A 24,222-nucleotide genomic window follows, 5' to 3' on the forward strand; every position below is an offset into this window, starting at 1 on the left:
TAATATAAATAAAATTAATTTAATAATAAAATTAAAAATATAATAGAGAAACTTTGTAACTGATATGCACCAAAACATTGTACAAATAATAGTTATAAGAAATTATTTTCATGTTTTATATTTTTTTACGCTTGTAATTATTAAAAATTTATGAAATATATTCTTTTTTACTAAAATTTCCGTACGTGTTAATATAAAAAGAAATTTAATTTTCTCATGAAATCTTATCTTGATAATTTTTCATTGAAAAACAAATAAAACCTTATATGTAATAAGAAATACCGGTTTATATACAATTACAAATCGTATCAAGAATAATGTTTCATTAATCATGTTTTCCTTTTTCCATCTATTCCTCTCTGCATTGGTACTGTCCTTCGCCGTTACATGGATTTGGAAGTGGAGTTTCCATGTCTGGCCGTTCCTTTTTTGTTAGTCCCGCTAACAATCGTTTTATTTGAGCTATTGCTTTTCCGGGATTTAGAGCCTTGAAAGAATTAGCCACATAATAATAATATATAAGTTATTAACAATATTTGAATTTCTACTCTTTATATAACGTTGTGCACTTCATACCTTCGGACAAGTTTTTGTACAATTGAAAATAGTATGACATCGATATACGGAATAAAAATCACGTAATTTACTAAGTCTTTCTTTATGTCCCATGTCACGTGAATCTATTATCCACCTATAAGCCTGCACGATAAAAATATTTCATGGTGTATTGAATATTACGTATAGGATATTCTTTTCTGTAACGAATAATTCATGTACCTGCAGAAGAGTTGCAGGACCTAAAAACTTATCACCAAGCCACCAATACGGTGGACAAGAATAAGTACAACATCCACAGAGGATGCACTCGTATAAACCATTAAGTTTATCTCTATCTTTTGGACTTTGTAGGATTTGTCGTAAACCAAGAAAATTGTCTTCTCCGGGACGTTTTAAAAATGGTTCAATATGCTGGTATTGTTTCAGGAATTGTTCCATATCCGTTACTAAGTCTCTAATTACGTATGAGTGCGGTAAAGGATATATGACTATAGGTTTTGGCGATTCCTTCACTTTTCTAAGAATAAAAAGATAGGATACTATACGGATTTAGGATAAAAAATATTATAAACTATTTACTTTACTTCGTCTGACAATGAGTGTTACAATTTTTTGAATAATTATTATGATTCAGGCAGATATGAGTAATGTATGCATATTATCATTATGAAACAACAAAAAAAGGTATTTTTCTCGCATTACGTGATGCAAGCCAAGGTATTAACACCATTTATATTCATCGAACAACTTCCGCAAATTCCCTCGCGACAGGATCTTCGATAGGATAACGTGGGGTCATGCTCTGCTTTTATTAATGCCAATACATCTAATACCATGGTGCCGCATTTATTTAAATCCACACTGAATTGTTGCATGAAAGGTTTTACGTTTGGTTTTTCAGGATTCCAACGATATACTCGAACAGTCTGCAGTCTGGGCTTTTCCGGTACCTTCCGATCCTAAATATGGATTAATGATAAGAAGAGAGAAAATTTTATAATTCAATGCGTAATAAAATTTATGAAATGAAAAAAGAAGTGCAGAGGAAATGAAAAAAGCTTTTATTAATAAATACGAATTTTTAATATAACTGTAACATTTATGGTTGCTAACTTCTGGAGGTGTTTTGCATTCTTTCATAACGGCGATTTCGGCGTTAATTATGTTTTCTGTCTCAGATGGTTGCTTTTCTGCCTTTCCTGCACTGGACAAAAATCTATGGCTTGAAAAACGACTATTTTGACGCATGCCTCGTCGAAGAGATACAATTGTACAAAACCAAAATCGGCTCGCATGGCTGATAATATTGAAGTTGAACATTGTACTTGTAGAAGTTTTATGAAAAAGCTTTTATAAGTATCACCTGAGATTATAAAGGCATATTTCGTTTTTCTAATCTTTTTATCATTTTGTTTTGTAGTGACAGTGTAATTCTTAGATAAAATAGAAACAAAATGTCATCATTTGAAAGAACTTCATAGTTGTTCTTTGACGATTTGTTCACATTAAGAGAAAAAAATTATTATGTTATACACATAATTTATATAATGCTAGATAATATAGAAATAATGAAATAAAAATAGCAGTATCATATGTTTTTGAATTAAAGTTAGATCCAATAAACACATGAATTGTATAAAAATTATAAGATTACAAGTATGCAACCACACGATTACAAATTCACGATAATTCGTGAAAACAAATGATAGTATTTCATTGACGTACAACGTTTGATATGGATATGCAACGCCAAGGTTTGTTGATTTTGCAGTACCGCAATTTATGACATAAAGTTATATTCATACATGGATGATCATTTATGCAATATTCATATGTTTTTATTTATTAAAAGTATAATTATTAAATAATAATATTATTAAAATACCTAATATCTGATCCTAAAATAATGAAAACATTATGTTTCATATTTTAAAGCAATAAATTTCATTTATTTGAACATTAATCTTTATTTATACTGTTGCTCAACATTTGTTCCGCGGCATAATATTTTAAATATCTCGAGCTATTTTAAAAGGTCAGAAGTTATCGCCTGTTACACACGAGTTATAATGGAGTAACCCCCGCAAAGAAGCAGTCTTCCTGCGAATCAAGCTACAGCAATTCGTTAAAATTTTCATAGTTATACAGATATAAGCAAGAACGATTAAACGTTTCAACTTTACTTGTTTACCACCTGTTGCTCCAAGAAACACGTTATTGCTTAAGTAGTGGGAATCACATCAAATACAATTTTGAATCACGTGTATTAAATTAGGAAGCCAATAAAGCAATAAAAAGAGCTTTACTACATTTAGGGCTTAATATTCTTAAAAAAGTGCAAAAACTTTCCGAAAGATAATAAATACGGAGGTTATAAATTTATTGTATTATGTAGATAGTTTATAATATCGAATAATATTGGTAATACTATCACGAAATGATCTTGTAATGAATTTATGAATATTTTGTTTTTATTTAATATATAGTAAATATTTATACATAATATGTATAATGTGGTATTATGTACATATGTAAATAGTATTATACAAAATTTGATAAGCTTATTTGTTTGTATATACTCTTATTATGTTACATCTTTTTACAATTCATTTATCATTAATATAAAATTTAATATTCTTTAGGCAGTATGCAGTATGCGGTTTTAGTTATTGGTAGTGGTGGTAGAGAACATGCTATTGCTTGGAAACTTTCACAATCTCCTTATGTAAGTGTCTTAAATATAATATATTATTATATAGGTAAATAAAATTAATAAAATTTCTAGGTAAATAAAATTTATGTTTCTCCCGGAAATAGTGGAATTTCATCAGTTGACAAAGTTTCTCTAGTGAAATTAAATGTTAAAGATAATAAGGTATATTTTTATTATTTTATGAATTGGACTATATAATTATACGAATGAATTAAATAAAATTATGCTAGGATTTTTTATTACGTAGGAAGTAGCAACATGGAGCAAAGATAATAAAGTAAATTTGGTAATTATTGGCCCAGAAGAATATTTGGCTAATGGATTAGCAGATGAATTAAAGAATGTAGGTATTAATTGTTTTGGTCCACAAAAAGCAGCATCTAAAATTGAAGCGAATAAATACTGGGCAAAAGAATTCATGGATAAATGTCAAATTCCTACTGCAAGATGGAAGGGATTTGTAAATGCAGAAGAAGCAAAGAAATTTGTTGAAAGGTATATTAAAAAATTATATTCATAGGTAAATTTTAAGAAAAATTATTAAATATATAATAATTTATTATAGTGCACCATTTCCAGCACTTGTAATAAAGGCTTCAGGTTTAGCAGCTGGAAAAGGAGTCATAGTAGCAAAAGATAAAGAAGAAGCTTGTAAAGCTATAGATGAAATATTAACAGACAGAAAATTTGGGTCTGCTGGTGAATCAATAGTTGTAGAAGAATTATTAGAAGGAGAAGAAGTATCTGTACTTGCATTTACAGATGGTATAAAAATAATTTTTAATCAAAATTATTGTAATTTTATTATGCAAAAACTCCTTTTTTTCTACAGGGAAAACTATTGTGCCAATGGCACCTGCACAAGATCATAAAAGAATATTTGATGGAGATACAGGACCAAATACAGGTGGTATGGGTGCTTATTGCCCATGTCCATTGTTAAACAAAGCAGATTACGAAGTAGTGAAAGCAGACATCTTACAAAAAACTGTTGACGGTCTTAGACAAGAACAAATTTCATTTGTTGGTTTGTATCAGATATTAGAGCTATATTATAATTTATAATACATTTTACAGAAACAAATTTTAAAAAATTTATTATTTTTGAAAATATAGGTGTATTATACGCTGGATTAATGTTAACAAAAGAAGGACCAAAAGTTCTAGAATTTAACTGTAGATTTGGAGATCCTGAAACACAAGTAGTGTTACCATTGTTGAAATCAGATTTATTTAGTATTATGAAGGTTATTTTTTATTTTAATATGAGAAATTATAACTATGAATTAATAAATGCATGGATTAATGAAGGAATTAGAGAATTAATTTAATATTTATTGATACAGGCCTGTTGTGAGGGTTCTTTAGTTGAATCTGAAGTTATATGGGAAGAAAATCTGTTTGCTGTTGGTGTTATTTTAGCATCTCGAGGATATCCAGTATCATCATCAAAGGGTCAAGTTATAATAGGTGTCGATGATATTTCGTGTGAAACAAATCAATTTGTTTTCCATAGTGGCACAAGTATCTCTTCTGAAGGAGAGTTATTAACCAACGGTATATTTTGTTGAACGGTATCTGGTTGTGTCAATTCGTATATAGATATATATACGAGTTCAGTAATATTTGTCTGTTTGTTTATTTATTAGGTGGAAGAGTTTTAATTACTGTAAGTTTAGCACCTTCATTGGCTTTGGCTGCTGCTAAAGCAACACATGCCGCCCGAATCATATCATTCGAAGGAAAGCAATTTAGAACAGATATAGCACATAAAGGAATAGCAAGGTATCATGTAATAAAAATTATATAGAAGAAAAGAAAGATTTAATCAAGTAATATTACCAGGTCTATATTGCACCATGGACAATTGACATATAAAAGTAGTGGTGTGGACATAGAAGCTGGAAATTCATTAGTTTCAGCTATTAAACCAACAACTTACTCGACACAACGTTTAGGTACAATGGGTTCGATTGGTAGTTTTGGTGGTTTATTTGACATAAAAGCTACTGGTTATAAAGATCCAATCTTAATATCTGGAACCGATGGTGTTGGAACTAAATTAAAGGTATATAGATATTTATAAGAAATTTAAAAGATTACATAATGTATAGATGTATTTCTATAATGTATAAGCAATAATAATTCCAATATAATAACAATGTGTAAAATCTATCAATTTTGCAGATAGCGTTTGAATGCAAAAAACATAATACAGTGGGCATAGATTTAGTGGCTATGTGTGTAAATGATGTTCTTGCACATGGTGCTGAACCTTTATTCTTTCTGGATTATTTTGCTTGTGGTAAATTAAACATTGATATAGCTAGCAATGTTATAAATGGAATAAGTGAAGGATGTAGAAAAGCTGGATGTTCATTGGTAAGCAAAAATAAGTGTACTTTTTAATCTTTTCCTCTAATATATTGATTAAGTAAGAATATTATACGTAAATAATGGATCTAGATAGGCGGGGAAACAGCAGAAATGCCAGATATGTATTCCAACGAAGAATACGATTTAGCCGGTTTTGCTGTGGGAATAGTTGAAAGAAATGATTTGCTTCCACGTGTAAATGACATAAAAGAAGGTGATATTGTAATTGGCTTATCATCAAGCGGTGTGCATAGTAATGGATTCAGTCTTGTTCGAAAAATTTTAAAATTAGCAAATAAAAAATATTCAGATGTGGCACCTTTTTCTGAAAATAATCGTACAATCGGTATTTGTTTTGTTTCTTTATCTATGGTATTTTTCCTACTATAAAAAGAGAAGTTTATTTACATCTATTGCTCTTTAAAGGCGAAGAATTGTTAGAACCAACGAAAATTTACGTAAAAGGAGTAATTCCTGCTTTGCGCACGAATTTAGTAAAAGCATTTGCGCATATTACTGGAGGAGGTCTGACAGAAAATATCCCAAGAATTTTACCAAAAGATATGGGAGTAGTTTTAGATGCAAAGACGTGGATTATTCAACCAATTTTTGCTTGGTTGGCAACTGTAGGTAAGAAAACGCAAATGTTATTCAAATTTTAACGTATAAATTTATTTTATCCTTATATATATTTTAAAATATCTATATATTTCATAGGAGAAGTTAATAAAGAAGAAATGTTAAGAACGTTTAATTGTGGCATTGGAGCTATCCTAATTTGTTCGGAAAGAGATAAAGACAAAGTGTTAAGTAAATTACAAATAGAAAATGCTAAGATTATTGGACATATAATTAATTATAAAAGTAAGCTCCATTTAAAATTATTTTATCAAAAATACTTTTATTTACATTTATACACATTAAATATTGCAGAAAATCAGACTAGAATACACGTTAAAAATTTTGAGGAAGCGTTAGAATTGAAAATGAGACAATACATACCAGATATAATTTCACAATTAAGTAAGCCTTTAAAAAAAGTGGGTGTTTTGATATCCGGTAGCGGAACCAATTTACAATCACTAATTGATGCAACTAAAGATCGATCTCAACATATTGGTGCAGAAATTGTTATAGTAATATCTAATAAACCAAATGTTGAAGGACTTAAACGAGCTGAAAAAGCTGGTATTAAGACAGTGGTAATTGTTGTTTTTAAAATTTTGTACATTTCTTTACCTTTCATCCATAAATCATTTCAATATGTGATCATAGGTTATTAAACATACGGATTATCCTAATCGAGACGCATTCGATGCAGCAATGAATGTTGAACTCAATGCTTTTGGAGTTGAAATAGTCTGTCTTGCTGGTTTCATGCGCATTTTATCAGATAATTTCGTAAATCAATGGCGTGGTGCCTTAATAAATGTGCATCCTTCATTATTACCATCATTTAAAGGTGCACATGCACATAGAGATGTTTTAGCAGCTGGAGTACGTGTTTCTGGATGTACAGTGCATTTCGTGGAAGTATGATATATGTTATATCAGAAATTTTTCTTTACATTAAAGAATTCTTTTATATTATTAAAAATAATTTTCAGCCCGATATAGATTCTGGAGCAATCATTGAACAAGCAGCAGTACCTGTACTGCCACATGATACTATAGAAACTCTTCAAGAGCGAGTGAAGATGGTTGAACATTGTATCTTCCCACTAGCTCTAAAACATTTAGCTACGGGAAGGATACAGTTAAACGAAGATAATTCCATTACATGGAATTATTGAACTCAAGATATTATGTAATTATTTTATGTATCATTTGGTACATTTATATATAATATATATATATTTTTTTAATTTGTATATATATATTAAATTTTCTATCAATAGTAGTAAATCAGTATAGAAGTATCAAGATTTTTTAAAAGAAATGTAGTAAAATAATGTAATACAATAAAACAGTATGTTTTCTATGATACTTTCTTATTTAAAAATTGAAAATATCATTCCAAATAAAGTGTCTTCCTCTTTGATAGGAGCATTAGAATGTACTTTTATTGAATTATCTATTTTAATTGTTTTTTGTGGTGGTGTTGAAAGTGCCTCGTTTGCAAGATCTTCTAATTTAGTATGAAGCATTTGTTTCTGAAGTATAGGTACTAATAAATTATACTTATCGATTTTACTATTTATTCGTTTTGTTTCAGACCTAAAATTTTCTACAATGTTCCTCCAAGTTTCTTCATCTGTGTAATTTAATGGGAGATCTCCCACATTATTACGGGCGTTTATTAATTGTTTCCGCAAATGTTGTATTTCTTCTCTTATTTCTTTAGATAATTGTATCCATTCTGGAGTAAATCCATTTTCTATTAGTATCTACAATTTAATATTCTGCATATAATTTATTGTAAATTTCTAATTTATATTAATTTATCATACCTCATTTAATTTGTAAGTAACAAAATCAACATATGGACTTCGAGTATTTGTATTTTCTTTCAATGGTTTACCCATGCCTGGTAGATCTTTAAATTCACCTTTATTCATTGCTTCTTGAATTAAATCTTCTACTAAACGATCCATACCAAAACGTGTTTTAATATCTTTGGCACGTTGTTTATCCATTCCAACTAATGTATTACGTTCTTCAGCTTGTAATTTTTTTAATCTATGTTCTAATACATTGTCAACCGCCTTTTGAGCTCTTTCTATTGTATATAACTTTTGTCTTTTGCTATGTGTTCCAACTCCTATGTTATAAACTAAATAATGACGATGCTGTGGAGCTGTATGCTAAAACATGAATATATATATATTAGATCAGGAAAAAAATAATATGTAATATATATATTGTTTAATGTTGCATATATACTTTAATATCAAATTCTTCCACTTCAGGTAAGTTTGTGCTCTTTTCTTTATCTTCTATTCTTGCTTTACGAATCTGTCTATAAGCAGTTTCAATCTGTGAAAAATTATATTACAAGTGTATTATAACTCGCAATATTAAATGATCTTTATTAGTAATACAAGATATCTCATACCTCAGAAAACTTGGCTGCATTAGCTTCTGATGTACCACTGTCTGGATGGAATCTCTTTGCTTGATAAACAAATGCTAATCTTAGTGTCTCATCTTCGCAATCTTCTGCAACTTCTAACGTTTGATACCATTTCTTGAAGTACAATAAAGAGTATATAGATTATTTATGTCAAGTAACATTTTAATTGAAGAGATTCAATGTATATATATTTTACTAAACATATATATACATAATAATTATAATCATAGATAATTCTATACTTAAACAGAAATTTTTATTATAATTACATTGAAGAATGAATGTATTCATAAGGAATTTGAAAACACTAGTAAATGTCTGAATGTAATTTTCATACCAAAACACATAGGACTAATGTTACATAGATGTAATAGAAAATATACGTTTTTTACCTTTATATCACGTTGATGTGTGAATCTTTTTATCTGCATAAATTCCCAATAAGGTATGCAGTATATGTGCTTAAATTTCTTGTTACATCGATTAAATTTTAACATGATTGTTATTATAATTTTGATATTTTGTTTTACGATTATATAACTTATCGTGTTATTGTAATATATATTAACATATGAACTATTCTTTACGACAAATATTCAAAATAACCTACATGTTTATTCCGAAAAACAGTTATAAATTGTATGCCATGAGTAACATTCTGCAAAAATGTACTTTTCGGTACGAATTAGATATTACGAACATATTAAAAGACAATTTATTTATCATAGAATCAACACAATTATTAAAAATCATATAAGAATGAACGTAACATTGACGTTTTAAAAACGTGTCATATACATATCAAGTATCACGTGGTAAACAAACTCAGCTGTCCGTCATACAGTTATTTATTCATCTGCTTACTTCTATAATATAAAATAAAAAATTCTATAGAAACTTTTATACATACATTTTAATATAATAATTTGTACAACTTTATAATTAACTTTTATGTTTATATTAATATATTACAAATAAAAATTACAATATCTTCATTTCTATATTTAACAATAATTTTGATACAGCGCCATAAACTACATATATGCAATGTAATGTTTGTTAACTATTAGATTGACAACTAAGTGATTGCGTATTTTAAATATGAAGGAAAATTCAAAATTTTTGTTTAAAAATATAACTTTATTCAATTAGATATTGTCCGTTTTTGTCGATGACCTTTTGCCATCTTTCAGGCAGTTTCATAATTCCATCTTCATAAAACTTCTGATCTTTGCCAGCAAAAAACTGAATTAAATGTGATTTTACATCATCAGCGTCATTAAAAATTGTACTATTTAAGGAGTTCTGCATGGAATGAAATAAATGGTAATCTGAAGGTGCAAGGTCAGGGCTATTTGGTGGATGTGACAACACATCCCAACCTAGTTCCAATAATTTACGAGCGACCAAAGATGTGTAGAGGTTTGCATTATCATGCTGGAAAATGACACCCTTACAATTTGCCAATTCTGGCCGCATTTTTTGAACTGCATCGCTTAGTTTGACAAGTTGTTGAACGTACTCGTTTGAATTAATCATTTGATTTCTTGGTAAAAGTTCAAAGTACAGAATTCCTTTATAATCCCACCAAACTGACAGCATAATCTTTTCTTGGTGAATCTCAGCTTCTGGTGTCGCCTGGGCTGTATAAACTATCCACTTTTCGTCGCCAGTAATCAGTCGTTTCAGAAATGGATCAATTTCGTTGCGTCTCAGAAGTGAATCGCAGATGCTAATGCGTTGCATCAAATGAATTTCCTTAAGCTGATGAGGGACCGATAAATCGAGTTTCTTGACATGGCCAAGCTGTTTTAATTTTTTTTGAATGCATGTATGCGATACATTGAGCTTCTCTGCAATCTCACGCGTTGTACTATGACGATCTGAATCGATAATAGCCTTAATATGGCTCTCATCAACTTCAACTGGGCGGCCAGATCGTTGAGCATTTTTCACTGAAAAATCACCAGAACGAAATTTGGCAAACCAATTTTGACACTGCCTTTCTTTCAAAGCTTCATTCCCATATACGGCACATAACTTTTTATGTGCTTGCGATGCATTCTTGCCTTTTCGGAAATAATACAATAAAATATGTCTGAAATGCACGTCTTGTTCCTTCATTTTTAAATTGGCATAAAAACGAAACTAAATAACCAATCGATACAATTTTTTTACTAAATTAAAGGTGGAAGTCCAAACAACAAGAAAACAATATAGGTTAGGTGCTTTGAAGCATTGACAAAACAAAAGAATGTGCTAAGACCACCTATTGACAAAATCCGCAATCACTTAGTTGCCAATCCAATATTATCATGCTAAATTAAATATAATTTTTAATGAAATATATTTTCAATGAAAAAGTATTTCATGAACAAATCTAAAACATGTTATTTATTAAATTTATTAAAATATTAATTTTGAATTTGTAAATATTGCCTAGTATGTGGCCTGTATTACCGCATTCTAGTAACAATATGTTTTCTAGGGAAAGTGTTACTCTTTTGTTATCGCATTTCAAATATAACATGTAATCTTTAGATCACACGTTCGTTTTTTATATTAAAAGAAGTTTAGAAAATACGTATATTAAGTACAAACTAAATGTAGTTTATTGTATTTTTGTAATAGAGGGTTACAAAATAATTTAATTATAAATATTGTGTTTGAAGATCCCGATGTTCCTTGTGTAATTTCACGTGTAGTTTAAAACACGCGATCATGGTTTAAAATATTGAAATATCATTTGCAATAGGTACATACAATATCTATTTTATCACAATGTCCGTTCATTAAGATCTACAAAAATTATTATATGATTAAATTTCAGTCATTTTTTATGACGATCTACTCAGAGACTGAAGAACCAACAAAGGACAATTTGGTTACTTAAATTACTTGTGTAATTATAAATGAGAATAATACCATGCGAATGAAACCGGATGTTTTGTAGGCCATTTTGTAGGCATGCGCATTACAGTACTGTATCTTTTTTTTTCGCTTCCCGTTGACGTCAGTTTTCCATATACTTGCAGAAAAAAGCGTTATGCGAGCTTTTAAAACTTGTATTTAATTATTTTCAACATATAAAAACATTTATTCTTTGTTGTATTTATGAACTTTGTAAACCTTTTGTGAAACGTAACGTGGTGTGTGGTTGTATGGTGAATTTGTTCTATTCAGTTCATTGTAAGACTTGTAAGTTTACGAAACAAACATGCAAGTGCAAGAGGCGGAAGGAGCTGATGGTAAGCAAATATATATTGTATTTTTGTGTTCTTTTTTTAATTCCTTATTTTTATAATGTTTGACGAAGAGACGAGGTATTTTGTGGCCCGTTCTGATCATTACGATACACTTAACCTCTATTTCACCAGTATCTATGTATGTTGATTACTATTACTATTACGTGATTCGGCAGATACATAAATGAAACATTTGTACATAGGTTCACCATGGAACAATTCCAGTGGTTGCGATGAAGAACGTCGTCCAACTCAAAAGGAGGGTAAAAAATCGAATATATTACCTCTATGGGGAAATGAAAGAACTATGAATTTAAATCCACTAATTTTAACCAATATACAATCGTCACATTATTTTAAAGTGAATTTATATGAACTGAAAACATACCATGAGGTTATCGATGAAATTTACTATAAGGTGTCTCATTTGGAACCATGGGAGAAAGGAAGCAGAAAAACAGCAGGGCAGACTGGCATGTGTGGAGGTGTGAGTATGTTTTCTTGTACATCGTTCATTTTTAATTGTTATTTATTGACATAAAACTGGCAATCATAGAGATATTACCACGTGTATAGAAACAGTCCAAATTTATAGCACTTTAAAGGACCTGGATGTTCTATGAAATGAGAACTGCTATTAAAAACAAAGAAGGTGGAAGTAATTAGAGTAAATCATTCAAAGTGAAAGTTCTAAATGTTTTAGACTTTCACTGCTATTAAATAATCAGGCATCAGTATCAAAATATTGGGCTGGAACTGGTCTGAATGTAAACATTGAGCAGACAGTCTCACTTAATACCACAGTTAATTGCAGAGTAGCATGTTCTCGGTCAATAAATTATAATATAATATGAATGTGATTGATTGACATAGGGGGGTGTAAATTTAGCGGTTCATGCAGGTCCGAGGAGTCGGTGCTGGTGGAATTGTCTCAACGGCTTATTGTCTACTATATAAACTCTTCACCTTGAGGTTAACACGGAAACAATTAAATGGTCTTATCAATCACCTTGATTCACCATATATTCGGGCATTAGGATTTATGTATATTAGGTAAGAATATTATGATATTAGATTTTACTTTAAAGAAATGTTCTAATAATTTGATGTATTGTACATATATTATTATTGGTGTTAACAGATATACACAACCACCTGCAGATTTATTTAGTTGGTATAGTGATTACTTAGAAGATGAAGATGAGTTAGATGTAAAAGCTGGTGGAGGACAAGTAATGAAGATGGGTGATATTCTCAAACAATTTCTTACTAAATTAGAGTGGTTTTCAACGTTATTTCCAAGAATACCAGTGCCTATACAAAAAGAACTCGAACATCGATTAGCAGAAAGGTTTCCACAACAATCTATGAATGCCCGAAATGCAAAGCCACCTATTACCCTAAATAGTCATGGAAAATATAGTAATAGCAGTAGTAGGAAAGATAACGGCAATCTCACCTCAAGGAATCAACCACGGCATATACCAGATAGCGAAGCTCAGTGGGGTGAGGCTGAAAGAACAAGTCACTGGCGAGCCAGGTGCGTCTACGTGGTATGAATACAATCACGTTACTAATTTGTATAAGGTTAATAATATTCTATGAACTTGTTAGGAAAATTGGGTGAAGATTAAAGACGTACCATCTCCTGGAAAATACTCTTGATCTCAGTGTATCATCATTCAGTTTTCTTTAGTACATGTGTATGTTCTTATTTGATTCTTGTACAGTTATTCGCTGGCTTTATAAATTTAGTGCAATGAACTTGTTTTTATACTTATATGTGCTATTTAGATTCTGAATATTGAATTTACTGAATTTCTTTGCAAGAGCAACATTCATAAGTTACATAATTTCGAATTTTTTAGAAGTCATCTCGATATTCATTATCTCAATAACTGTACACTAATCTTTTTGTATTGGATATCAAGGAATGCAAGATTTTTAAATATCTATCAACACTAAAGTTTACACAAATATGTAATATCGAGGTGTTTAAGATGAATAATTTCTTGGTATCTTCCATTGTAAATAAGTGCAACATATGTATGCACTTGTACAGGCTGATATTTTAAAAACGTTATTCGTTATTCCGCATTACTTCCCTTTGAATAATGTTTTTCTAGATCTGATGAAGACCGCAAGGACAAATACAGAGACCGGGATCGTGAGCGAGATCGTATAAGGGAAAGAGAACGAGAACGTGTCCGAGAAAGAGATCGAGAAAGGGATCGACATTGCAGACGATCAAACAGCCGTGATCGAAGTCGGAGACAAAGAGAACATAGAAGTCGTAGCAGAGACAGATCACATAGAGATAGAAGTAAAGATCGTTATCGTGATAAAGATCGTCATAGGCAGGTATATGTGCTTTTTTTAAAATATATTTTTAGTTATAGACTTCTAATTGCTTGCTAATTACAGAAGAGGATCACCCTATGATTATGCAACAGAACTTGCTCGTGAAAGGGAAAGACAACGAAGAGAATAAAAATATACTCTGGAATGTATATATCGATATAAATGTTTGTACGAGTGTAACTATAGAAATGAAAACGATTTAGAGCCGAGCCATGCGAACACCACCGCGTTTTGAACGGATTACTTCATTTGAAGTATAGCCTAAATTTAATTCGATTATATTCACCGTGTAGTTTACATGTTTTTATAAAATAAATCCAAGATTATAACTATTGTTTTACAATTCCTTATCCTGCATATGTAATATAATTTTTTCGTAAATGTATATACGAACGTATATGTATATAATTACAGAAAATGTTTCAAATGGATTTCTTCTTAATATATGTGTAATGTAACAAATTGTATTTATGTTTCCAAAATTAAAGAATGCTATAAAATCGATATTTTTTATTATCTTTTAAATTAATGTTCATTCACAACAATTTCTGATACTAATACAGTGCTTTACGGCGCGTGAGTACTTTGGTTTGAAGTTAAAAATGGCGACGCATACTTGCCGTCCCATCATAGTTGGATGCGACTAAGCAGAGGTTTCATCAAAACATGAAGGAAATATTTATTATCAGGTGACAGCAACTGCGTGGCCAATTTTCAAAGGTGATATAAATAGATGTTTTTCTTTACAAAACAGCTTTTCAGTATTCTTTGAATTCAATTCGTAACTCATATATGTACAGCTTCGTTAAAACTGTGTCGTTATGTTACATGTTACAGTATTTTAACACTTGTTTCATAGAATCTCTTAGATAAAATCGTTACATTTGATTTAGAAAATTGATTTTTGTATTATCGATATTAATCAGTTTAGTCTTCCCAGACTCCTTTTAGTACATACATGCATTAAAATGTTTATTATATGTTAGGAAATTATATTGAAAAAGAATTCACAAGAACAAAAATGGCGTAAGTATAGATTGATCTTCAAGCCATATAGTCGCCCTGTTATAATATTCAAGTAAACCTGTAGTGCGCCATCTATGTTACGTTTATTCAATTGACATTTTGTTCACAGATGATTGGCCGACGCTGTGCTCTCATCGCTTTGGGCGGTCTTTTGATTCTTGTCCTTAGCGTCAATGTATATTTTATTCGAATGATTGTAGAGAGCTCGTCGCACAAAACTTCTTCTAAAGGCATGCCTATTTCACAATTAAAGCCGGAACAGGAACAGTTAATATCTCAAGCGGAACAAAATTTACAAGTTTCGCAAAAATCAGTTGCGAAAGATATGATAAAAAAGATTAAAGAGGAGATACAGTTATTACCGTCAAGATATTTTAAGCAAAATACTAGCTACGTAATAGTATTGGAAAGATTATTTACTGAATTAAGGATAATGCCTAATGCTGTTCAAAAAAATATATGGAGTATACCTAACAATAATGTTAGTATTGTATCGAGATGTGTCTAGAACGAATAATATAGAATATCTTTTTTATTGTAAATTATTTTTAATAATTGATATTTTTAGTGGCCTGATGCCCATCAGTTAATACCACCGGTTGCGCCTGAATTAGGAACAATTTTAGATATCTTGCGTAAATCAAAAGTGATGCGTGCAGATAACGCACCACTTGGTACGCAATTGAAATTGATGCTAACTTTAGAACACGGAACGAAGGCGATGTTCAAGCCTCAATGGTATTCTAGGGACGCTATTATTCGAGGACCTGTTTATCATGGAAAAGATCGACACAATGCCGAAGTAGTAGCGTTCTATTTATCTTCCTTACTGGCCTTAAGAAGAGTGCCGCTTACTGTTATAAGAAAACGTATATTCCTATAGAAATTCTAGTAAAAATTTATATATATATAATTTTATATAGATTGCGTGCAAAACATTTTACTATTTTGTATTAAATCTTTTTAGTTGACTTAAGGAATGAAATTCGGCCTCGTGCAACTCCTGAACTTTATGCTACTATGTATCAAGATGGTAATGATACTTGTTTGTATGGTGTTTGTCATTATTGCTCTCCCGTGGATCCAGTGTGTGGAGTAGGAGATATTTTAGAAGGTGCTTTAATTTCTTGGTTACCACGATATCTAAGACTTGTAAAACATCGTCATCCATGGCAAAGGACATATAAAAAAAACAAGCTTGCAGCATGGGAAACAGATGATAACTATTGTGAAAAAGTAAGTCTATTAGATAAACGTATACAACAAGTCTATTTTTCTCTTTCTTTTTTCTCGATAATAACATGGAAATATTCGATTTTTTAGGTGAAAGACACTAAAGCATATTCTCCGCAATCGTCGAGCAGGCTTTTAGATTTAGTAGATACTGCGATTTTTGACTTTTTGATGGATAATGGTGATCGTCATCATTACGAATTAGCACAGAATAATTTTCATAATCCAGCTGTGTTGTTAATTGATAATGGGAAAAGTCTTGGAAATCCTGATGTAGATCATTTTGATATTTTAGCACCTTTGTATCAGTGTTGTATGTGCGTATTTATATATGTATTAATCTTGTTTATTTATAATAAAAAGTGCAATGTCTTCATTAAAGTTCTAAGTTTTTCAGAATTATTAACTCTACTTTCATTTTAGGATTCACAAAACTACATGGGATCGTTTGAAATTATTTAGTGGTGGTACATTAAGCATAGCTCTTGCAAGACTTGCTGCTCATGAATCCGTAATGGCTGGTGTTCAACCCCTTATTACAGAAGCTCATTTAAGTGCCATGGATAGAAGACTACTTACTATTTATGCAGTTGTAGAATATTGTTTGAAAAATAAGAAGTATGCTTCCAACGTTATTTTAGACCATCGGTAGCCTATATATATATATATATATATATATTGGATAAAATATATACATATATATATATATATGTATATATTTTATCCAATATTTAGTATGAACTTTAATGCTTAAGATGTTAGGAACACATTCATATTTTATAAATGATATAGGTGCAAACAATACTTTTGTAATGTCATTCCAGTAAAGTTCGTTGAAATTTAAGACTTGGTAAAATATTGCTGGATTATTTATATTTACTACTTAATACTCTTATTACTTCATATTTATGCACAAGTACAGTGTATGTATATCTTTGATCTAAATAAAACAGCTTTGCCTATGTAATTTCATTCAATTTATCATTAATACCTAGGTAAAGGATTGTACATACGATTACCGTACAATGTGGAAGATGAAGTTGGTTAAAAAGAACGGTCGAATTAATCCAACCATATGAAGTTTAGTGTGATTTATTTGATGACACAATAATTATCGTTATTTGGATAAAGGTCCAGTGCAGCGTCGTACAGCGTATAAATACGGTACAAACGTAAAAAACCTGTAAATGTGACTGTATAATTATTACATGCACATCGTATTCATGGACATTGTGATACTGATCGAAATCTGAAATCGACTTCAAGGTTTATCAAACATGTACACTATGTATATTCGGCGTAGCCTGTGCTATTTTCTGTTATTTTGGCTTCTGGCAGTTGGTACGTTGCAATCTGATAAATTGCACATAAAGCATTCAATTCCTTTGCTTTCCGTCTTTTTTTTCTTTTATACACTTTACACGCCATAACCAAAATTGATCTTGCAGGCTACTATGGGACTTCGAATCAAATTTGCATCTAGCGTCATCGTACATTCCATTCGTATTTTGTATTTACAATGTTACATGACCAGAATATTACTCACGTATCTTACTGGCTAATTATAAACTTTATTCGTAACATAAATTTAGCGCCATCATCGTTAGGTTGTGTGTGTATATATATAATATATTATATTAACATTTTTTAATTAAATAGAGATTTCGTAGCAAAGTATGTATAAATAGACTATTTTTGCACGCACACCCATCAGTACATACTCACTTCGAACTGCGCTGTATTTCTGAAGGCGAAACAATACTCTGTTGAGCGGTCCGTCCATGAGATCCGTATATCGAATACGATAAGCTATTACCTGAAAGTAGTGGACGTGAGGAATGGTGGTTCCTCGATCCTAAATCTTGGCTCAGTTCGAAGCCCTTTATTTTTACGCCCTATGATAATACTGTTGTATATTCCATCCAAATTTCTCGAGTAGATTCGCGTTAAGCTACACTTAATCGTATTTGATTTGATCATAGAAATGTATCTGTTTAAAATAGACTCGTACTTCCGTAACGGCAGCGTAGATTATTGCATCGCGTGACGACGTATGCGTTCATACGTCGGTATATTCAAAGAACATAGAAGTATCGCTTGCTTGTCTCTTACTTATTTAATTACATATCACACCGAAGTGCATGACGCACATAAAGATCTAGAATAAATATAGGCCAGCTGTAGGCATTGAAAAATTTTTCTCGACATTTTTAATTTCATTTGTAATGCACATTGTCGCCTTGTGTAAGAGCAAATGGAAGGACATGTTTTATAAAGAGTATCATATCACGCACTGCTGAAAATACCTTAGTCCTCGCTTATAGCTCGATCGTTTAACATTTGATATTTTTTTGTCGTAAAAAGTTAGAAAGAGAAGATTTATATCCTAAAGGTATTCAAAATTTATTTTTGATTCTTTTCCTTCTTTTTTTTCATTTCAAATTTTCGTATGCATTTATTCTCATACGGCCAAATAGGTATAAATTGTTATTCTTCAAACTGAATATTACAAACTGGCCTGATGCACGATTATATTCAGAAGTTGTGTTTCATTTTCATTAATGAGAGCAGAATTGAATTAAAGTGCTGATTCTACGCCTCTCGACGAAGATGTCGATGAACTTAAATCTTCGGACTGTCGAGTGTGCGACGAGTCAAGGGAGGTAACCGAGTCACTGTCGTTGCTATGAGGACTCGAATAATTGGCTGCTTCCTGTAACCTCATCAACATATTCAGCTGTAACAAAGAGAAATTTTAATTAATTATCATATCACGAGATTCAGGAAGCGCTAAACATAATATTCAACGAACTTAATAAATAAGTAGAACTTCTAATACTGATTTCCATGTTGTATCATTCAAGAGTTAAATTTATTAAAAGTGAAGATACTAACTAGTGGATCTCCTTCTGTATCGCTATGTGTGCTACCAAGGCTTTTCACACTAGATGCGCCGACTCCGGAAGTGTGTCCAGACGTAACAACATCGTAGCCAACGTCCTCAGGTCGTAAACGAAGAAGAGCATCGCTACCACCGTGTACCGCGTGCGTAGAAATCCAGGGATAACTCGATGTGATAAATTGAGCCGGGTCTTCCCAGGATGAATCTCCATTTCCATTTCCACTCACGCGTCTACCGTAAAGTGTTAAACCTTCTCTGACTGCTTCTACCAGATAAGGTACTACAGAGTAGTTCCATAAGTCCGTAAACCATACTTGAGAACCCGTTACTTCCATCGGACAGGACAGAAATAGTCGCGGTCCTAGAAGTTATACGTTTAATTTCATATGTCTATGATGAAGCCGATATTACTGAACTGAGTATAAATATTGTTAATGATCTTACCTATTGTCACATCGGAACTGCTATGGGTTTCTAGGAACTTGTTGAGATGTAGCCACACCCGGGGTAACCATTCGACAACTGCTGCCATTTCTGCGTTTCTAGTTCCGCCGCACTCACGCAACTCGTGTTCCAATAGCTTCCGCCTGAGATAACGTCCTAAGAATCCCTTAACTGGTTCCATGTGATTAGCGCAAAGCACCCACCTGAAAATAAGATATTCGTTGCAGAAAAAAAAGAAGCGCTAATAAAAATATACGACAAGTGGGCTGTCTCTCGTTAAAGGGTAAGTTAGATGATAAGATGTACCTAAAATTGTGATGTAACTGAAGATTCGTGGTACTACAAGTGGCCTGACTCATGGTGCCAATAATAGCTGGACAAGATGAATGTCTAGTACCAAGCAGGCCACTAAATAATTCTCCTAAAGATGCGGCGTGTTGCAAGTTCTCGAGGATGATTACTCTTGGTAGTTCGTCAGCTGCGTTTGAATCACATCTTTCGGCGATATGCGCGAGATATTGCCTGAGTTCTTTGCTGGACTTGTGGTCCACATTGAACGTGGCTACCGCCGTGGCATCCTTTGTATCGTTATCGGCATCGACCAACGCATGAGCTAATTTTCCAGCTAAATAACTCTTGCCGGTACCACTGGGTCCGCACAGAATGACTCTACGATGTTCAGTTAGCAGAGATATCAATCGCTGCACAATGGACCGTGGTATGAGAGTATCCACAGCCAGCCATGAGTAACCGGAAAGCACCAGATAAATGGTTTTCACGTGGCCGATCAAGTAACCGCAAGGAAGTAACTCTGGATGCTGGGAATCCGTGGTACACCTATATCAGAAGATATTACAAAAATATACGTGTAAGTGTTTCGGGGTATTTTTATAAAATAAAATATCAGTATACACATCGGTAAGAAAAAACAGTTATTATAATACACATACCTAGAAGCTTCTCCAAGGTGATAAGCAGCGACGCATTCAACTCCCAGACCCAAGTTTGTCACAGGATCGACTCTCGAAACGTACTCCTTGAAGCATCGCCTTACAGTAGAATCAAGGGAGTCCCATGTAGTTTTGTTGCTGATGCAAACGCTCGCGATAATACAATGAGGAGGTTCACCGATGCTGCCATCCGACGTGCTTCCAGTTACGAGATTATAGTTGAAATTTTTCTCGCTACCTAGATAAATGGCAACGTTAATCCTTTTCCCATCCGTATCTTGTTCCAAAGTTGGTTCTCCTGTAGTTGAGGTGGTTGATGGGACTACTGGGTGTTCCGGTACATTTAAATCTTCTAACTGGTCTGCCGTCGTACTGGTATCGCCATTCGAAAGCGCAGCAACAGTGGAAGCTACTTCTGTCATGCTGAAACGTCTGTCTGGATCGCTAGGCAGTGACGACTGGGAGGATGTTAAGGATTTTGACGTTACTAATCTCTGCAGACGCTCGTTGTTTTGCTTCAGATTAAGCATTTCGTTCTGTAAAGAAAATTTGATTCTTTCATGTCGTACAAGAAAGTTGAAAATCTAAGAATTTTTCCACAAGATTAAAAATATGTTTACCCTCATCTTGATAACAGTATCTTTCAACGATTCCAGTTGATGCGCCGATGACAGAGCCTCGAGTCTAATATCTGTTAACACAAGATCCTTTTCCCTGAGCTGTTTCTTCAGTTCCACCACGTCTTCGTCCTCTTTTTTATACAAGGCCGAACTGCTTTTGCTTCCGGTCAATGGATTCTCCACTTCGGGTGATTTCTGTCCGTTACTTCGAGTACCTTGAGCTCGGGAAGAGTCGTGTTTGGAGGCGCTCGGCAATCTAGGGCTGTTCGGTGCGCTCAGGTCTCCGCTAGCGCTCTCCTTGCAATCTTCGGCGTCGGAAACGGAGCCATGCCTGTTCTTCCGTGATCTCGAGAAAGCCTTTGAAAACGAGCTACGAAGCCAACCTTTCTTCTTGTGATGGCTGCTGGCCGAACAGGCGCTGCTCAACGAGTTCAACGAAGTGACACTATCCGCGGACAACTGTCTCGCCATCGAAGCACCCTGATGGTTGCTGTTACCAGTGCAGCCTGTCGTCCCAGAATCGGAATCGCCGAGGGTGTGACGGCGACCGTTGTTCGCGGGTGGTCCGTTGTTTAAACCAGCTTCCGCGCTTTGCTTGCGAAGCCTTTCGATAGTTTCTCTTAATTCTTGAAGTTCGGAATCCTGAAATTAACAAGTAAATTGTAGTAATATTGCTTTTTCTTTTCTCGACCGCAGATCGCAGATTTTATCTGGTGATTTGCAAAGAATGCTGGTACGCTTGTACAAGTTAAGAAAGTTTCGAGTAAATACGCGCGTCACGAGTGACTGTGCGATTCGTGATATATTGTTGCACCGAAAGATTTATGAACACATAGAAACGATATTAGAGAAAGGAGCATAAAAAAAAGAAACTTTCCTTTTCTTCCATATAACTGTACGAAGCTGCGATAGTATTACGCATGCAGTTTGTTTTTATATTTTATTTCTATCTTTCAACAACACGAATGCAAGTTGTACTACGACGGTAGCTACGCGATTTAATGAATAATTGTATCGCTATCTAAAAAAATATAAGAAATAATCCTTACACCGACGATCATACCAGCGTACTTTGTACAGTAAAATGCATCTTGCACTTGACAGCATAATTAGTCGAATAAAACATCTAAATTTGTATCTATTTCACAACTCGTTACTTAATTTCACTTCGGACTCTAACCTTTGGTTTACAGTAAATTACGAGATTTTCTTCAAACTTCGTCGTAGTCCTCCTAGTAATCTCCTAGTAACTACATCGACTTATTTGCGCATTCGTTAGTAAAGCATGGAAATTTCTCAGATGATAGAACAAACAGAGTAGTTTTATTTTCCGTAGAAGTCGCTTCCGTGAAAGGGGCAAGGCTCTCGGCTGTGACAGCAGGCACAGTTATCCGAATGACTGACCACGGAGTCGCTGCTCCACGATTCAGCCATGCTGAACAATTGTTTTGTGGATTTTGAGCTCGATTCTTTCCTAAGTTTGTCTGGCTTGTTTCCCTGGGAGGTCGACGATTTTTTTCTCAGTTTACCGTCGATTGTCGATTTACGGCCGGATGTGCGTATCGTGGTCGGACTTGAATTCGCTGGGGTACCGGAGTCCCTTGGAGTATCCGGATGAAATTTTGGTCGCGCTTTCGTCCTGTTCGAAATATTTTTCAGCCCTCGTTCCAATTTCGCGTGTAAAATACTCAGCGTTTCTAACGTAGCGGTTCGTTGAGCCTTTTGTTCTTGCTTTAAATCCGGTAGCTTCTTCGACGTTTTTACGTCTATATTTCGATGACGCTTAACGTCTTTCTTAAGTTTGCTATCGTCGTTCGATCTTTTTCTAGTGGACTTGGGGCTGGATAGGCGAGCGGGGCCTTTAAACGAGGTCGAATTTGATTTAAAGCTGTCGGAATCTGGAACTCGAAGACCGAGAGCCTTTGCGTCTTCTGCAGGGATGGGAATCATGGTGAGACCGTTTAATAGCTTAATCTTATTATCAGGGTAAGAGGATAATAATTGCATGATTTTCAAGTCACCTGGGCGATTTAGTCTTTGATTTGGAGGCGATTTTGGAAACAGCGAGCGATTAATCGTTTGGTCGAGGTTTCGATTTGCGTGCATCTTAACAATTTGAAATAAGATGCCAGGTTTTCGAGAAATCGTAACTACGAAGGTTAGCTTATAAATAGGGGAAAGGTATAGGGAGATGATCGTTCATTTCTGTCGTATGCGATTCATGGCATCTTTGTATATGGAAAATCAATGGTTCAAGGTGGAAATGTTCATCCCTTTAAATTTCATGCTATCGTTGCACCGTTAGAGACTTCATATTTGAATAGCGATCCTTTACGATGAAACTCCTATTTGAAGTACAAATTTAGTCGATAGAATTCGATGTGATATTGTTTTTATATCGGTGATTTTATATGCTCGTTTAGAAAGTGTTGAAAACTATTAGGTCGGTAATAGAGCGCTTACTTTCTTTTCCGCCGTTGCAGTAAGTTGTTGTAAACGTTGTGTCATGTTGGACAAAGATTGCTCGAACGCGGACACTACATGAGCCTGTAACAGAAAAATTCACAGGGTAATGAGAAACAGCGAACGTTACTCGTAAAAATGATTATAAAGCGTATCGAATAAAATTGAGCGTGCTTAAAAAATAACGATGACAGATAAAATAATATTCATCTCGTTTATCTTCTATCCTAAAACGTTTGAAGAGATCAGCGAAATAAT

At 33.0% G+C, this 24,222-nt stretch overlaps 7 protein-coding genes and 1 long non-coding RNA gene across 23 annotated transcripts in view; 3 read left to right on the top strand and 5 right to left on the bottom strand.

The window, feature by feature from the left end:
- Nucleotides 1-279: 279 nt before the first annotated feature.
- Nucleotides 280-2,270, bottom strand: LOC100748966 (succinate dehydrogenase [ubiquinone] iron-sulfur subunit, mitochondrial-like). Its single transcript, XM_003489433.4, has 5 exons — nt 1,672-2,270; nt 1,261-1,517; nt 778-1,075; nt 577-699; nt 280-487 (listed from the first exon to the last, which is right to left on the bottom strand). The coding sequence occupies exons 1-5, from the start codon at nt 1,876-1,878 to the stop codon at nt 350-352; spliced, it is 1,023 nt and encodes a 340-aa protein (XP_003489481.2). The 5' UTR covers nt 1,879-2,270; the 3' UTR covers nt 280-349.
- A 305-nt stretch (nt 2,271-2,575) lies between these two features.
- Nucleotides 2,576-7,524, top strand: LOC100745134 (trifunctional purine biosynthetic protein adenosine-3). Of its 3 annotated transcripts, none has more exons than XM_033320680.1 (17): nt 2,576-2,928; nt 3,201-3,283; nt 3,344-3,433; nt 3,519-3,766; nt 3,837-4,036; nt 4,104-4,298; nt 4,388-4,518; nt 4,618-4,828; nt 4,921-5,056; nt 5,117-5,339; nt 5,459-5,653; nt 5,738-5,993; nt 6,074-6,277; nt 6,365-6,511; nt 6,581-6,849; nt 6,923-7,180; nt 7,255-7,524. In XM_033320680.1, the coding sequence occupies exons 2-17, from the start codon at nt 3,206-3,208 to the stop codon at nt 7,438-7,440; spliced, it is 3,027 nt and encodes a 1,008-aa protein (XP_033176571.1). In that variant the 5' UTR covers nt 2,576-2,928; nt 3,201-3,205; the 3' UTR covers nt 7,441-7,524. The 3 variants fall into 3 exon arrangements, with proteins under 3 accessions (XP_033176571.1, XP_033176572.1, XP_024223383.1); XM_033320681.1 differs by having other exon boundaries at nt 2,576-2,712; XM_024367615.2 differs by lacking the exons at nt 2,576-2,928; nt 5,738-5,993; nt 6,365-6,511; ... (1 more) ...; nt 6,923-7,180; nt 7,255-7,524 and having other exon boundaries at nt 6,074-6,193.
- A 34-nt stretch (nt 7,525-7,558) lies between these two features.
- LOC100749088 (dnaJ homolog subfamily C member 28) lies at nt 7,559-9,593 on the bottom strand. The gene is made up of 5 exons (XM_003489434.4): nt 9,113-9,593; nt 8,703-8,834; nt 8,531-8,623; nt 8,098-8,451; nt 7,559-8,034 (listed from the first exon to the last, which is right to left on the bottom strand). Exons 1-5 carry the CDS (start codon nt 9,215-9,217, stop codon nt 7,639-7,641), a joined length of 1,080 nt encoding a protein of 359 aa, XP_003489482.1. The 5' UTR covers nt 9,218-9,593; the 3' UTR covers nt 7,559-7,638.
- Nucleotides 9,594-11,314: 1,721 nt separating this feature from the next.
- LOC117151649 lies at nt 11,315-11,727 on the bottom strand. Its single transcript, XR_004461729.1, has 2 exons — nt 11,646-11,727; nt 11,315-11,519 (listed from the first exon to the last, which is right to left on the bottom strand). It is a non-coding gene; the product is annotated as an uncharacterized LOC117151649 (long non-coding RNA).
- LOC100745256 (pre-mRNA-splicing factor 38B) lies at nt 11,690-14,656 on the top strand. Of its 6 annotated transcripts, none has more exons than XM_033320687.1 (6): nt 11,690-11,968; nt 12,169-12,452; nt 12,855-13,018; nt 13,107-13,505; nt 14,092-14,326; nt 14,390-14,656. In XM_033320687.1, the coding sequence occupies exons 1-6, from the start codon at nt 11,938-11,940 to the stop codon at nt 14,405-14,407; spliced, it is 1,131 nt and encodes a 376-aa protein (XP_033176578.1). In that variant the 5' UTR covers nt 11,690-11,937; the 3' UTR covers nt 14,408-14,656. The 6 variants fall into 6 exon arrangements, with proteins under 6 accessions (XP_033176578.1, XP_012241028.1, XP_012241029.1 ...); XM_012385605.3 differs by having other exon boundaries at nt 14,393-14,656; XM_012385606.3 differs by having other exon boundaries at nt 14,092-14,288; nt 14,365-14,505.
- A 218-nt stretch (nt 14,657-14,874) lies between these two features.
- On the top strand, nt 14,875-17,548 carry LOC100745375 (glycosaminoglycan xylosylkinase). Of its 2 annotated transcripts, none has more exons than XM_033320686.1 (7): nt 14,875-15,046; nt 15,462-15,833; nt 15,921-16,221; nt 16,320-16,588; nt 16,676-16,902; nt 17,009-17,258; nt 17,305-17,548. In XM_033320686.1, the coding sequence occupies exons 2-6, from the start codon at nt 15,462-15,464 to the stop codon at nt 17,235-17,237; spliced, it is 1,398 nt and encodes a 465-aa protein (XP_033176577.1). In that variant the 5' UTR covers nt 14,875-15,046; the 3' UTR covers nt 17,238-17,258; nt 17,305-17,548. The 2 variants fall into 2 exon arrangements, with proteins under 2 accessions (XP_033176577.1, XP_003489454.1); XM_003489406.4 differs by having other exon boundaries at nt 17,009-17,254; nt 17,301-17,548.
- A 113-nt stretch (nt 17,549-17,661) lies between these two features.
- Nucleotides 17,662-24,222, bottom strand: part of LOC100749443 (protein sickie) — a 196,624-nt gene continuing 190,063 nt past the window's right edge. For all 8 annotated transcript variants that reach the window (XM_024367606.2, XM_024367604.2, XM_024367603.2 and 5 more), the window contains 7 exons: nt 23,965-24,048; nt 21,502-22,143; nt 20,882-21,417; nt 20,238-20,768; nt 19,932-20,134; nt 19,481-19,848; nt 17,662-19,322 (listed from right to left, as the gene is read on the bottom strand). In XM_024367606.2, coding sequence (XP_024223374.1) covers nt 19,164-19,322; nt 19,481-19,848; nt 19,932-20,134; nt 20,238-20,768; nt 20,882-21,417; nt 21,502-22,143; nt 23,965-24,048 — 2,523 coding nt within the window. In that variant the 3' untranslated portion in view covers nt 17,662-19,163. The remainder of the gene's footprint in view (nt 19,323-19,480; nt 19,849-19,931; nt 20,135-20,237; nt 20,769-20,881; nt 21,418-21,501; nt 22,144-23,964; nt 24,049-24,222) is intronic.
- LOC105680750 lies at nt 22,160-23,958 on the bottom strand. Its single transcript, XM_012385546.3, has 2 exons — nt 23,523-23,958; nt 22,160-23,432 (listed from the first exon to the last, which is right to left on the bottom strand). The coding sequence occupies exons 1-2, from the start codon at nt 23,605-23,607 to the stop codon at nt 22,825-22,827; spliced, it is 693 nt and encodes a 230-aa protein (XP_012240969.1). The 5' UTR covers nt 23,608-23,958; the 3' UTR covers nt 22,160-22,824.

The sequence above is a fragment of the Bombus impatiens genome, unplaced genomic scaffold (genome assembly GCF_000188095.3).
Source record: "Bombus impatiens unplaced genomic scaffold, BIMP_2.2 scf_0321, whole genome shotgun sequence".
Classification (NCBI taxonomy): Eukaryota; Metazoa; Arthropoda; class Insecta; order Hymenoptera; family Apidae; genus Bombus; species Bombus impatiens.

Excerpts from the sequence above, each read along its gene's own strand:
- LOC100748966 (XM_003489433.4), bottom strand. The coding sequence starts at position 1,878 with ATGTTCAACTTCAATATTATCAGCCATGCGAGCCGATTTTGGTTTTGT. Across the intron at positions 1,076-1,260 it reads AATACCTTGGCTTGCATCAC|AAAAGTGAAGGAATCGCCAA; the intron begins GTAATGCGAGAA and ends TTTTATTCTTAG. Across the intron at positions 488-576 it reads GTACAAAAACTTGTCCGAAG|GCTCTAAATCCCGGAAAAGC; the intron begins GTATGAAGTGCA and ends AATTCTTTCAAG.
- LOC100745134 (XM_033320680.1), top strand. The coding sequence starts at position 3,206 with ATGCAGTATGCGGTTTTAGTTATTGGTAGTGGTGGTAGAGAACATGCT. Across the intron at positions 5,057-5,116 it reads GCACATAAAGGAATAGCAAG|GTCTATATTGCACCATGGAC; the intron begins GTATCATGTAAT and ends TAATATTACCAG. Across the intron at positions 6,850-6,922 it reads AAGCTGGTATTAAGACAGTG|GTTATTAAACATACGGATTA; the intron begins GTAATTGTTGTT and ends ATGTGATCATAG.
- LOC100749088 (XM_003489434.4), bottom strand. The coding sequence starts at position 9,217 with ATGTTAAAATTTAATCGATGTAACAAGAAATTTAAGCACATATACTGC. Across the intron at positions 8,835-9,112 it reads CACATCAACGTGATATAAAG|AAATGGTATCAAACGTTAGA; the intron begins GTAAAAAACGTA and ends TTGTACTTCAAG. Across the intron at positions 8,452-8,530 it reads TGGAAGAATTTGATATTAAA|CATACAGCTCCACAGCATCG; the intron begins GTATATATGCAA and ends TTCATGTTTTAG.
- LOC100745256 (XM_024367618.2), top strand. The coding sequence starts at position 11,938 with ATGCAAGTGCAAGAGGCGGAAGGAGCTGATG. Across the intron at positions 12,453-12,854 it reads AGACTGGCATGTGTGGAGGT|CGGTTCATGCAGGTCCGAGG; the intron begins GTGAGTATGTTT and ends GTGTAAATTTAG. Across the intron at positions 13,506-14,091 it reads ACAAGTCACTGGCGAGCCAG|ATCTGATGAAGACCGCAAGG; the intron begins GTGCGTCTACGT and ends ATGTTTTTCTAG.
- LOC100745375 (XM_033320686.1), top strand. The coding sequence starts at position 15,462 with ATGATTGGCCGACGCTGTGCTCTCATCGCTTTGGGCGGTCTTTTGATT. Across the intron at positions 16,589-16,675 it reads ATGATAACTATTGTGAAAAA|GTGAAAGACACTAAAGCATA; the intron begins GTAAGTCTATTA and ends TCGATTTTTTAG. Across the intron at positions 16,903-17,008 it reads CCTTTGTATCAGTGTTGTAT|GATTCACAAAACTACATGGG; the intron begins GTGCGTATTTAT and ends CTTTCATTTTAG.
- LOC105680750 (XM_012385546.3), bottom strand. The coding sequence starts at position 23,607 with ATGCACGCAAATCGAAACCTCGACCAAACGATTAATCGCTCGCTGTTT. Across the intron at positions 23,433-23,522 it reads TCAAAGACTAAATCGCCCAG|AAGACGCAAAGGCTCTCGGT; the intron begins GTGACTTGAAAA and ends CCATCCCTGCAG.